The 14275-nt window shown below is 42.2% G+C and overlaps 1 protein-coding gene across 2 annotated transcripts in view; it reads left to right on the top strand.

Moving 5' to 3' along the window:
* The window catches only part of dop1b (DOP1 leucine zipper like protein B), a 50983-nt gene that overhangs the window by 572 nt on the left and 36136 nt on the right, over nucleotides 1-14275 (top strand). Inside the window, exons 2-9 of one of the 2 annotated variants that reach the window (XM_064327668.1) lie at nucleotides 3510-3596; nucleotides 6059-6234; nucleotides 7493-7674; nucleotides 9092-9262; nucleotides 9936-10125; nucleotides 10235-10333; nucleotides 11810-11933; nucleotides 12378-12487. In XM_064327668.1, coding sequence (XP_064183738.1) covers nucleotides 6097-6234; nucleotides 7493-7674; nucleotides 9092-9262; nucleotides 9936-10125; nucleotides 10235-10333; nucleotides 11810-11933; nucleotides 12378-12487 — 1014 coding nt within the window. In that variant the 5' untranslated portion in view covers nucleotides 3510-3596; nucleotides 6059-6096. The remainder of the gene's footprint in view (nucleotides 1-3509; nucleotides 3597-6058; nucleotides 6235-7492; nucleotides 7675-9091; nucleotides 9263-9935; nucleotides 10126-10234; nucleotides 10334-11809; nucleotides 11934-12377; nucleotides 12488-14275) is intronic. The other variant, XM_064327667.1, reaches the window with a different exon arrangement.

Genomic DNA, 14275 nt, shown 5'->3' with positions numbered 1-14275 from the left:
AATAAACAGCGTTTATGTAAATGGTTTCACTGTGAGTGCAAACACAGTATATTGTGAACACAATGTATAAAATAACCATACCGCTTCCCGGGTGCATACTGATGTCTTGTAGCATTTTGTAGTATTTTAATAGGCTATACGTATGTTGCCTAATCCAGATAGCCTACTCAACGGATAGATAAAATTTTACGTCATTATTAATCACGATCATTTTCAGCTCTGAACGGAAACTGGCATCAACAAGTGATGAGGTTTTTAAATCGAATGATAGCGCGTAACAAACGCACCATAATTTTGAGCTAGTCGGTGGCCCTATGGCAAGCCGTTCTAGCTTTAATTCATTTCTGGAGGATATCACAAATTCAATTCTAACTAGTTAGAATGCAAATTCTGGATATCAGAAATTCAGTTGTAACTATGTGTATTTCTAATATCATAAATTCGATTTTAACTAGTTAAAATGCATATTATTGATATCAGTAATTCAATTTTAACTAGTTAAAATGCCAATTCTTGATATCGGAAATTCTATTTTAATTAGTGAGATTTAAAAAGTTCAATGGGAGTTGGAATTTGACCTAGTTAAAATACCAATATCTGATATCATGAATTCAATTTTAACTAGTTCAAATGGAAATTGTTGATAACTGAAATAAAATTTTAACTAGGTCAAATACCAATACTTGATGTCATAAATACAATTTTTGATATCAAGAATTTAAATGTAATTATTGATATCAAAAAAATTGAATGCATGATAACTAGGTAAAATTCCAACTCCCATTGAAATGAATGAGAAAAACGTTTTAAATCTCACTAGTTAAAATACAATTTCCGATATCAAGAATTGGCATTTTAACTAGTTAAAATTTAATTTACGATATCAATAATATGCATTTTAAATAGTTAAAATCTAATTTCTGATATCAGAAATGCACATTATAATTAGTTACAACTAGTTAGAATTGAATTTGTGTTTAATTAAAGCTAAAATGGCTTGCCATAGTGGCCCATACGACCACTGGACCGCTCACCCAAGGGGGGTAACACCGATGAATATGTAATACAACGTTAAAGTATATATATATATATATATATGCATCTATAGCCTGGCCAGGCCATAGATGCATAGTTTTCTGTGCATGCGGTACGAATATGTGCATGGCAAATATAAGACGCAACGCCCAACCATATATAATCAGCAATCTGCTGAATAAAATCAATTTCCTCAGCTGTGTACTAAACTGTAAAATCCACACTGTCATGTTCCAGTGTAGTTCCTTCTACTGTAGTCATGGCAGTGGTCTTGCGAATGGGGGAGGGGGTTATTGGGCTCCCAGTCTCGAGTGTAGTTTCAGGTTTACTTTTGTGTTAAACTGTAGTTTGAATATTTTGATCAGTGAAGAGACCTTGAGTGACAGAGTGATAGAACAACTTTAGAGGCGGAGACGATGACGTCATACCAAGATGAGTGTTGTGTTAAAGCTCTGGAAGCCCTGAGCCAGATGATGTCGGTGGGCTTAATCTTTGCTGATAGCACACAACGTGCTGCAAATAAACCTGATTAGATGTGTGTGTGTCTGTCTGCACATGTCTGCAGGCATATGTCTTGGGGTTTAACATCAATGATGAGATTACATAATGCCCTGAGATCTGAGATGAAATGACTGTGCACACAAATACTGCGAATTCTTTGGTCTGCCTTTGACAGCTCACTGTATTTCTTTAGTGAAAGTTGTGCTGCAACATTATTTTCAGTTGCCAGGACAAGCGTCTATGAAGCATTATTTTTTCAAAAAGAGAAAGATGCTGGCTTTGCTTAACTTTGTGCTGAGCTTGGTTGTGGAAGCACCCGCAGTGTATTTTCATTCAATTACAACCCCTGTATTTCACACCAGTCAGTAAAAAAGACTTCTCATAGCAGAAGGAATGCAGACTGTTCAAGTCTCACCAAAGTGCGTCTCCCAGACTTAGGCCTAAGCCTAGTCTCCTGCACAAAAAATAATCAATGTGTTCTCATGGAACACCTGCTTTTTTACATCTCACTTCCTCAGTACTTCTCAACCCCCCTGCCAAACTCCAGCATTATGTCTTCCTGAAATATACTTTGCCACATCAGGTTGTCTGGCAATTGAAGTTATGGACAGAGCTAAGACTTCCCACCCAGTAAGTACACAGTCTTAGGTGCAGCCCTTATCTACAGTGCGGTCTTTTATATCATGCAGGTCAAACAAAAGGCTAAAGCATACTGTAGCAGTTACATCTCAGGTACTGACATACCATTCTCCTGTCCCACAGCAGCTGCAAGTTTCACTTTTCGACATCCTGTGTAATTAGTTACCAGAATAGATGTCAACAGACAGGATTGGTAGCTGGTCGAACAAATAAATTAATAACTATTTTCCCAACCATTTTTTGTTTAATTTTTTTAAAACTGCTGGTAGTTGTATTCTAGAGACAGTATCTGTAAATCTATGTGGTGTCTGTGGGTTTAGTTGGTTTTGTCATGTTAATTTGAATGACTGCATTCACTTGCATTGCAAAAATAGCACACAAAAGAGGATGTGTTCTTTGTGCTCTCACTATGATGTGGTGTGCATATCTTACTGTTCCCATGAATAAGTAATTCATTTTCTATTACCTTTTGCAATACAATATCAGTAGTGCTGTGCATCAGCCCAAAATACATTAAGTTCTTACTTTATGGATGGGCTGTTGTTTTGGGATTGTGTATGGTAAACCTACTTCTAATTGCATTTCTGGGAATTAAGACACAAGGAGTTCAGTGGCATGGTTGCTTCTGACTGTGGCAGGCAAGCACTCACATAATCTCCCACCCAGCTTGACCTCTGACCCTGGAGCTGAGCAGCAGCGAGGATTCTCATGCTGATTGTCAGAAACAATATCCAGTTTCATTAAGCTCTGCTGCTGATTTTCAGGTCAAGTCCAGATTTCTTCTAACCTTTTCTGAGAGTAGAGGAAGGATTCAAACGTGGTTCAGTTCTGGATGCAGATTTTTGGTGGAATGCCCTTGCATGTTGCTCAGAGCTATTGAGATCATGGTTGGGGACTAAATTAATGTGCAAAAGACTATCCCAACTTATACTTTCTCAGTTCTATGAAAATATAAGATCACTGTAAGGTTGCTAATGAGTAGTTTTCAAATTAGTCCACATCCAGCAGTACCATTACGTTCCATTATTGATTTTCTTTGAAAACACTTTTAAGCACAGCAACTTGCAGCACTTTAGCTAATTAAAATAAACATACATTTACCTGGCTGCATGCTTTTTCTGAGGCAAATGAGAGCAATTGTCCAGGTCATTTAGAAAGCCTGTGTTTTAGACTACATACTCAGAGTTTGTATGGCCCATTCAAGGAACCCTGCACACTGGAATTCAAACCAACACTGTTGTGGTCCCACCACAGGTTTTCTGACCACAATATCCCAATGGCATTTGTTTATCAAAAAAGGTAGTTACTCTATCTTTGCTGGTTTTTGGTTGCAGCTGTGACTGGTTCCCATTTTCCGCTGGCTTTGTCTGCACTGGCCCGAACACCATGTGAGGTTATGCCTCCAAAGATTCTCTGCTACGGTCTGTTTGTTTTGCTCTCCCGCACCAGCCAACCCATTACGGGCCCTGCTCTGCTTGTGAACACGAGTGTGCACGTTTGTGTGTGCGTGTGCACTTGGATGTGTATGTTCGTGTGTATGCGTGCATGGGGTGCTGGTGTCTTTCGACGGAGCCCTGCTGATTTGCAATGGAAAGCAAGCCGCTGTGCTGCTCAGACTGGCTTGTTCGCTCCTGCTCGTGCTGCAGGAGCAGCGAGAGTCGGTGGGGTCGGGGGACTGTGCTGACAGATGGGTTTATGTCTGGCGTGGGCTCAAAGCCAAAACACAGGACGTTCCGATGGGCATTTTGTTACCAGTTAATAGTGTCATGCACACGTCTTGCTGTAGCCCAAATATGATACATTTGTATGTGTGTAAATTTGTATTATAAAGGATTGCATTTATATGCACATTAATATTCTTCATTAACCAATATGTGTGAGGTATAACAAAGTGGAAATAGTGAAATTTCTGCATGGGGTACAACACAGAAGCTGAAGAACTGAAGCATTCTGTCTGTGATTCCATTAACATAATTTGAGTTATATTATATTGTATTTTGTTGTGTGTGTTTTTGTGTGTGTGTGTGCACATGCATGCATGTGCATATGTATGTGTATGTGCTGCATATGTGTTAGTCATTCATGTGTGTGAGTGTATGTGTACATGTATGTGCTGTGTGTGTGTGTGTGTGTGATTACCCAAGAGAGAATCATGCCTTTCACTCTCCCTTTGCCCACCAGCTGTGCTGAGCAGGCATCCCTGTCCTCATATAGGCTGGTACATTATACCCTGTAATACCTCCAGGGCAACAACTTTTCCACATGAAGCGCGGTCCTGACCAAAGCCTGTGTTTGCTTTCACATATAGGAGGGCAGGCCTGACCAACGCCTTTGCTTTTACATTTAGGATGGCAGGCTGAGGGCTGTCATGCTAATGCTACAGTATTGACTGATCTCTATGTAGCGTTTCATCTGCTTTGTCATATTTCCTCCTGTGCTCCTCAGGCTCTTTTGTTGTTTCCTGTCCTACACATTTGCTATTAAAGCTGTTAAGTTGTCAGTTTCCTGTTATGGGAATGTTAATGGTGAAATTTAGTTTTTCTTTTTCTGGGGTGTGGGAATTTTGCTGAAAAAAAATATTCAGTTGTGTATATGTGACGCGTTTGTACATTTCTAAGAGACATGGATAGCTTTGGAAAAACAAGGATCATGTTTGCATTTTGTGTCCTGAATACCAGCTTGTTTTTCAATGGATTGCAATCTGACAGTCTTAGTAGTGCTGTCCAGTCAACAGAAAGGTCAGGGACACACTGGTGAAAGAAGTCATTGTGTGTGTGTGTTCCCTTGTTTCTCTTCCCCATTGTTTGTCCCAACACTGACCAGTGACCAGCTCAGCAACAGGGCTCCTCATTCATGACTGACCTGCTGGAACCCTTGCAGCTCCATGTCCTTCACCTGCTGGAACATGGAATGCGAGGAGAGTGTTAGTGAGGCAGCAGAGCTTAAACTTAATATAAGAGCAAATCATGCACTCTGCTCTCTGACGTAGCTCATAACTTCCCAATCTTTGAGATACGCGCATGTGAAAATGAGAGGAGTTTCAGGAGCTTCCTGGTGGAATTGTGGAATTAAGATACTGTAAAATAATTTGAGAGCATTGTGTGGAGGTGCAGAGAGATTTTGAATGGTATGATATTTAGAATGTGGAAGTGTAAAAGCCTCTAAAAAAAGAAATTCAGTAGCATTTGGTGCCTTGACAGTAATACTTATCTGATCATAACTGTTACCTCTATCTCTAGCAAATTATGGAGTTTGCTTGCCATGAGAAATACACTGGTGAAAAGCATCTGCTAAATGACTACATTTTAACTGAGGTTAAAACACAGATAAAGGAGTTTTAGAACAAATGTGTGGAGAAGTGAAGACTTTCAGAAGAGTTCATTGGATGTGTAAAATACATTAGAGAGCTTCAGTACTGATTGGTCTAGAAAAAGCAAAAACTGAGAAGCGTTTAAGATTGTGGGTACTGGGTAGAGTTATACAGACAGGTGGAGGGGGGTTTAGATAAGATGATGCACTTTATTGATCCCTGTCAGGTAATTTGTCCTCTGACCCATCCTGGTTACTTAGGAGTAGTGGGCACCCATAGTGCAGTGCCCGGGAGCCAACTCCAGTGCTGAGGTCAGTGCCTTGGTCAAGGGCAATGGCAGGAGCATACCTACTGGCAGAAAACCTGAGTATCCGGCAAAAACCCACACAAACACAGGGAGAACATGCAAACTCCATGCAGAGATGATTTGGCCGGGACTCAAACCCGGAGCCTCCTTCTTGTGTGTCAACAGTGCTAACCACTGCAGTACTGTGCTGCCCAATGAATAGATTAAGGAGGAAAGTAGAGCTGAGGGTCTTGACTAAATGGCCTTTGTCTTGTTTGCACTCCAAGAGCTAACATTGAGCATGCTGGGACTGCAGTGAGCCACCATGGACCCAGAGGAACAGGAGCTGCTGAATGACTACCGATACCGGAGCTACTCGGCCGTCATCGAGAAAGCTCTCCGAAACTTTGAGTCCTCCAGCGAATGGGCCGACCTCATCTCCTCTCTGGGCAAGCTGAACAAGGTGCATATCTGTGTGTGTGTGTGTGTGTGTGTGTGCACGTGGTGTGTGCGTGCCTGTGTGAGCACACATGTAGACACACATATGTGTGTGGGTGGGCTTGTGTGTTTTTTGGTGTGGGGGAGGGTTTCTCATGATCCTGGACTATTCTCTTGCAGATTTTCCTATTTTCCTGTCCTCCATATTGTCATACTATTCAAAATACTATACAAAGTAACAGGAAGTTAATAACATTCTAGGCCGGAACGAGAACCTGAACTTTGCACTGAATGTTTTTTCTGGAGCTTCTTTTGTTGTACTGTACTGATGTGAGGACACTTCCCATTTCACTATCTGCCACCACACTAAGAAGTTCCCTCTGAGACGCTTGGTGAGACAACTGCGGTCAGTGGAGTAGAGCAGGCAGCTTAGAGGTTGCTGAGACCTTCTGGCTGTAAGAGCACTAAGCAGCTGTCTGACCTCCAGCTTCCATAGCGGCAGTATATTTGGGAAAGCTGTGCTCAATGTTGTATTAAAATTGTCCTTTATGTCCTTATCTGGATCATCCAATGACCATGTGTGCAGGAGTATCACTAGCTACCATATTTCATGATGGATTCAGCAGCATTGAAATTTGACTGTAAGCAGGATAAATACCATTATCTGGTATATTGTGTGCATGAAAATGTACTGTCCTGATAGTCTCGTGGTTAGTCAGTGGGGAGAAGTGGATGGGGAACTTTGCTAGAGACCTAATTCTCACTTCTACTAATCCTAAACTGGACTGTGACTTCAGCATGCAAAGCTCTCTCACCTGCCATATAGTGTTAATGCTAAACCCGTGACCAAAGAAAGATTAAGCAGAAGTCAGACGGTGAACAACAGGAGTAGTCACCATGGGCTCAGTTTAAGTGCTGCTACCAGTTGTCTCTCAGGCATCTGCTGATATAAAGAGTGTCTGTAATAAATATCTCTAATTCCGTCTTCTACGAACCCTTGCTTTCACTTCCTCTCTTATTGTAGCTGCTCTCTCTCTGTAGTATAAAATGAATGGTGAATGATGTGTGCAGTTTGTAAGTTTAATGTTTTGTACATGCCATTTGTGTGGTACGTTGGTTTGTCCAAGATTGTTGGTGAAATAGTCTGAATGGTCCCATTAACATTTTAATTAATTCATCTTTAAGTTGATAATGTAGAATAAAGACAACACAAAAATGTCTAAGTCTTATTTCTATTCCTCCTCCTCCATGTCACTTCCTCTCACCCTGCTTCTCTCTCTCAGGCCCTGCAGAGTAATCTGAAGTACTCCCTCCTGCCAAAGAGGCTGATCATCTGCAAGCGTCTTGCACAATGCCTCCACCCCGCTCTGCCCAGCGGTGTGCACCTTAAGGCTCTGGAGACCTATGAGGTCATCTTCAAGATCATCGGCACCAAATGGCTTGCCAAGGATCTCTTCATATACAGGTACTTACCTGGATGTACCATGTCGGGGTTTCTGAGAATCACTGTACACAATTAATCACCTGTCAGACTGATAATTTTACAGTATTGTGGGCCTGAAGTGGACCTTACAGTGCTATGAGCCTGATGAGGTTAACCATACAGTACTATGGGAAGAGGTTAGCAGTTCCAACCAGAAACGGTTCTGGTGGTCGTTCAGAGGATCAACGCCGACTAAAATAAGCTTTTTTCAGATTTCAGGATTTTTGATTTCAGACTGTACCTACCCTTTCTACATGCAGTAGAGATGGAGAGTCTGAGGTTGAGGCTACCACTGCTATGCCTCTCTTGCCTGGGCCTTTAGCCTGTTTGAGCTCCGCATTTGGCTGTAAACGACAGGACGCTCTCTCAGCATTTCCATGTTAATGTGTTACTCTGACTGCAGCTCCACTCACATCCAGCACTGCATGTTTCACTAGTCCTGTTCCTGTCTGTTCGAAGGATTTGTGGTTGAGAGCTAAGCTTAGGCCCAGCACAGTATTGTCTCACCTGATTGATTGTGGTAGTGTATTTGTTATTTACCCTTTATCTAGAGCCATTTACCAGCTTGAGGTTTATATAGCACTCCAGTGTGTGGCAGTTGGAGCCACTCTGGGTCTTACTAGTGGGTGGTGGGTATAGAGGGTTGAAAGTGCTTGGAGGATTCCATTTAACACACTCAACTGCTTCCAGTAAGAATATTTCGCACAAGGTGGGGTCACTTCCAGTAAGACTCAGAACAACTCAACCCACTATGCACTGCAAGTGTTATTTACATTTCAGGCAGCAGGTGTTTACTGAAGTACTGCTGGTTAAATGTCATTCACGTTAAGTCTGAAATGGTTGGATATATTTATTCATGTTGCAGCTTTACTGTATACAGTGCGTTGCAAGTGTGTGATGTTTTGTCATGTGTTCTCTGCAATGTGTGTTATTGTGTAGTGTGGTTTGTCCAGTTTGTGATGTTGTGTAGTGTGGTTTGTCTAGTGTGTGCTATTGTGTAGTGTGGTCTCTCCTGTGTGTGATGTTTTGTAGTGTGGTCTCTCCTGTGTGTGATGTTTTGTAGTGTGTTCTCTCCTGTATGTGATGTTGTGTAGTGTGGTTTGTCCAGTGTGTGATGTTATGTAGTATGGTCTCTCATGCATGTGATTTTGTGTAGTGTAGTTTGTCCGGTGTGTGATGTTGTGTGGTGTGGCCTCTCCTGCCTGTGATGATGTGTAGTGTGGTCCCTCCTGCGTGTGATGTTGTGTAGTGTGGTCTCTTCAGTGTTTGATGTTGTGTAGTGTGTTCTTTCCAGTGTGTGATGTTGTGTAGTATGGTCTCTCCAGTATGTGATGTTGTGTAGTGCGTTCTCTTTGTCCTATGTGTGGTCTTAGTAATGTGACTCCCATCCTACCTGCAGCTCTGGGCTCTTTCCCCTGCTGAGTTATGCTGCAATGTCCGTGAAGCCGGCATTGCTGACGCTGTATGAGCGCTACTTCCTGCCCCTGCAGCGTGCCCTGCTGCCCAGCCTGCAGGCATTCACCACGGGCCTGCTTCCTGGCCTCGAGGAGGGCCTGGAGGTCTATGACAGGTACAGAGAGACCCGGAGCAAAATACACAGCTCTAAAACACTACACAGAGAATACACAGCTCTAAAACACTACACAGAGAACACACAGCTCAAAAACACTACACAGTGAACACACAGCTCTAAAACACTACACAGTGAACACACTTCTCTAAATCACTACACAGTGAACACACTGCTCTGAAACACTACACAGTGAACACACAACTCTAAAACACTACACAGTGAACACACAGCTCTAAAACACTACACAGTGAACAAACATCTCTCAATCACTACACAGTGAACACACAGCTCTAAAACACTACACAGTGAACACACAGCTCTAAAACACTACACAGTGAACAAACATCTCTCAATCACTACACAGTGAACACACAGCTCTAAATCACTACAAAGTGAAAACACAGCTCTAAAACTGTACAAAATTGCACACTAAATGCAAAGCTCTACATCACTACAAAGTAAATACAGCATAGTAAAAATTACATAGTTAAGTAATTTCATATGACTGTTATGTGACTCCGGTGCAGATAATGCAATATAATTGTAATATGTCCTGGGTTCAGGTACTGTAATATAATTGTAACATTTTCCTACTGCAGGTAATGAATATGATTGTAATATTTCCAAATCCAATCTATGTAATATGATTTAAATATTTTGTCTGGTGCAGGACGGATGCCCTGCTGGTGAAGCTGTCCCTGTTGGTGGGTCAGCAAGTGTTTTATGGGGCCCTGTGGGGCAGTGTGCTGATCAGCCCCCTGGTTCGTCTCCCCGCCTCCCTCTTCATCGTCACACACTTTGACAGTACCAGCTCTGCCCTCCAACAAAGATATATGTTGGGCTCTGACCATCGGCTGGTGGTGAGTGTGTGTGTGTGTATAAGAGAGAGAGACCATATGACTGTGTAACTTTGAGCACACATGATCACATTAAAGCAAGCGCGTGACCGCGAGCATGTCTCTGTTGCAGATGAAGTCGGTGTGCCTGTCACTGCAGGACTCTAACGTGCTGGTGCAGCGGAACATGCTGGAAATCCTGCTGAACTTTTTCCCCTTCTATAGCTGTCTGGTGAGCCCTCCTTAACACACACTTTTTGCACACCCAGACTTCCCAATAGAGAAGCACTTAACCCTGCAGGTGAAAGACCCCAAAGGTTTGCATTTGAGTTGAAATAGGTACACACAAAGCATGGGCAGGAAACTATGTGTATGCTTAGTTATGTTTTTTCTTACAAAATACGATTTGCCATGAGGTGGATAGAATGTTATATTATGTTATTATGCTTTATAACAAAGAACATAATCATACAATGACCTTATCTTTGTGTGATTCAAGTTCGCTCTCCATTGAATGCTATTCACAAAATGCCCACCATGGTCTCCCTACATCCCATAATAGTCGCTTGTTTTGTAGCTGTGTGATCTGTCCCTTCCCTAATTGAATCTCTCATAAACAATCCCCTCCATTAAAAAAAAAATCTGTAGGTAGGCATTGTTGTGTGCTGGTTAAAGTGTTGAACCCAGGTTGCAGGTTCCATGTGGAGCTCTGCTCTCTACTCTTCAGTGATGAATTTAACTTGAGTCTCTTGAGATAACTAGATAAAATAACTAGATCTGTATGTGGAGTGTATGATTGTCTAAATGTCAGTCATGTACGTTTCCCTGGATATACCTTGTTGATTAGTAATTCACTCTGAAATGTAATAAGAAATCATCTGGAGGTTGCTGGATGGCTCATCCTGTTAGGGCACTGTTCCAAGGTGTGGATGGGCCCTAAAGTTTGGTATTGAGCCTGGACTTTGTCAGTGCTGACTTTGGCAGCAGGGAAGCACATAATGAGCAATGTCCTGCCCTTGGGAACATCAGTGTCTTATTGTGCTCCAGTGACTCAGTGTCTGTGCAAACTTAACTGGTGGACTGATGAGTGAAAATGATCAGCATCTGATATCTGAGGAGAGGCTGTGATTGTCTGCACTCTCCCAAATTGAGAAAGGAGGCTGCAGTGATGAGCATGAATACCACAAACTGGGCTTCCCGAATTGGGATAAAAATAAGATTTGACTTCTAAAAAAGTGATTGTCACCGTTTATGACCTTTCCTTCTTCTCATTAGTCATTTTCTTCTGCATCTACACCCTGTTGAATCTTGGTGGGACAGCGCCACCTTGATGTGGGCTCTTTTGGGGGGTGTATTGGCTTTATTTTGGACATATTGGATGGCCCAGTGCTGTGGGCCAGGTGGCTGGTTTCCTAGTTCTTCCATTTTGGCTGTTCATTTCTCAAAGTGTGATTTCCTGTTGAGTAGATTTCAGGACACAATCACGCATGCATTCCTGATCCTCACTGAAACATTGCTTCTTCATGCTAGTTTCAGCAGCACACAACTTAATTCTCCTGCAATCTTTTCTATCTGACACTCATTCTGTGTGAGGTGCCAATGTTCTGGAGTTTGTTGGACAACCAGCGGTCACCGAGGCTGGAGAGATTTTGTGTGCCCACACACCCTTTCTCCTGGTACACCCATCTTATCTTGCTGTTCTCCTCAGGATCCAACAGAGGCCTGTATTCCTATGACCCGGGATGACGTGGTCACCATTGTGTCTGCAGCCTCCCTCACTCTACTGAGAAGAGACATGTCGCTGAACAGAAGGCTGTACGCCTGGCTTCTAGGTACAGAGCTCACCTCACCTACTCATCTAGGCTCATCTACTGTTTTCATAAATGTGGAAACTTAGTTGCACTTTGCATTTCTTGCATTGTTATATCCCCAGCCCCAGAATTTCCATATCGTGCATCTCTATTGAGGAGTGATAGTTTCATTCCTATTGGCTACTCTGACTCCAGTAATCAGTATTGATCCACATAAGAGAGTAACTGGTAGATTTGTGCCCACTGTGGTGTAAGATCAAAAGAAAAATAAACAGAGGCTGATTGGCTGATCCACGACCAAGACTGAATAAACATCGTCTGCCAAAGACACACAAGCACTTTCATTGTACATTTTTTGCTGTCCAATATACTGTTTCTGTGGATCTAGTAATTGCATATGTATTGCGGTGCCAGTGATGTGTTTGTGAGTTTGTATTTGTCTGTTTAACTGCCTCTGTGTTTCAGGCATGGATATTAAAGGCAACATGCAGGCACCAGACCCCCAACTGTCTCGCACGCTGGAGGAGCACACGGCCTTCTACTTTCACAAATACTCCAGACAGCTGCTGGTACAGGTCAGTCAGCATGCGGTGTGTTTTGTATCTGTGGTCTGTGCAGTGTGTATTGTATAGCAGTGTTGTATATTGTAGTGGCCTGTACTGTGTCAGTATGATGTATTGCAGATGTAGTGTTTTATAGTAGTGTTATGTATCCTTTTGAGACACGGGCACGGGAATTTTTGCAGCGCTTTAACTTTACTGACATAAATGAGTCGTAGTCATTTATTGACATAAATGAGTCATCAAACTAAGATAAAATTGGGTCAGGGTCAAAAATCAGTTTGTGATTTCTCCCAGCGACCACCACACATTAAGGGGTGCTGACAGGATCATCCAGCATGTACCAGCAAACAATTATTTTATCAAGTTGTTAATTCATTTTCCAAACAATTATTTAATCCGTTCATTTTCTAAACAATTATTTTGCCAATTCATCAATTAATTTTCTAAACAATTAATTATTTAAACACAACCCCACATTGGACTCAGCACACATCCATTTTGTGCGATGCGGTTCTGTCTTGAGTTGCTTTGTAGTGGAAGATGAACTGCATCGGATTTGTGTTTTTATGTAAGGTGTGTAGTGCCTGACCTGTGTCTAGCCTGTTCTTCTCTTACTAGACAGTCTCTTTTCTTCATTGAAACTCATATTCTGGCCTTTTGTTGTGAGTCAAGCTGGTCACCACAGAGCAACAGAAGCCCTTCAGTCACATTCTGTCATTTGGGAATTGCTGCTTGAACTTGCACATTCACATCAGTGACAGCAATGAAATGCCAGAGAAGCCTGTCCAACAACATTCTGCTCTTCTGGTCAATGGCATATAGAGACTTCAGCACGTCTGCTTTGTCAACACAGCTCATATATTTGTTGTAGTGAACAATCGCTTTTGGGCAGGGAATTAGAATTTAAGTTGCATCTTTCTCATTTCTTGTCACACTTATCTTTCCATCTAACACAATTAATTCCATCTGAGCTCACAGCAAAGTCAGATTATCCCCTGTGAAGCTTCCTCTCAGTCTTCAAAGCTGGCAGATGCTTTCTGTTGGACCTCACTCTCACTGTCCCACAGCAGTCGAGATTTCTCTCCGTCATGGTATGCAGTAAAGGCACAGAAGTGAAATAGTTGTCAAAGTATACCTAATGCTCCCCTTCCAATGAAGAATACATCACCACTTCATCTCCCAAGTATTGTGCTGATCTACCATCATTCTTCCCACTGTAAGTCTGGAAGTCAGACACATACACAGCCATGTTTGTGCTTGTCCAGATTTTGTAACCTCTCTTCACAGGCTTCAATGGCAGATATTGCTTGAAGGAACATCTTCCTCTGAATTTCACCATTGTTTCATCCAGCTTGCTACTTTGTTGGACTGTAGTGTTTGTGATCATTTTCTCTCAGTTTTGATATGAGAGGTTGGATCTTGTATAGCTTGTCATGGTCTGGGTATCCACTCTCTGGCATGAGAGTGTTAACAAACACATGAAAAAGTCCACTGGACTCTCCAAGTTATCAGTGGCAAAATTAACCTGAAATTTCAAGACATTCTGGGACAAGAATGGTAACAGAATCTCTCTCCCACTGCCATTCCTTCTCTGATTTTTTAAATACTGCTTTCTCATCACTGCCCTGATCTCCACCATTGCCTTGACCTTCAGCAGTTTCCTGGTCTCCCTCATTATTTTCCTGATCTTTAGTACTGCTCTCACTCTCATCCTTGCAACACCAGGAACCATCTGATGCAATGTCTTCTACAAGTAGTCTCGCTAGCACCTCAACACCAAATTTTTTTATGGCCATGATG

Source organism: Anguilla rostrata, chromosome 3, assembly GCF_018555375.3.
Source record: "Anguilla rostrata isolate EN2019 chromosome 3, ASM1855537v3, whole genome shotgun sequence".
NCBI lineage: Eukaryota > Metazoa > Chordata > Actinopteri > Anguilliformes > Anguillidae > Anguilla > Anguilla rostrata.
This window is presented reverse-complemented; position numbering and strand designations above follow the sequence as displayed.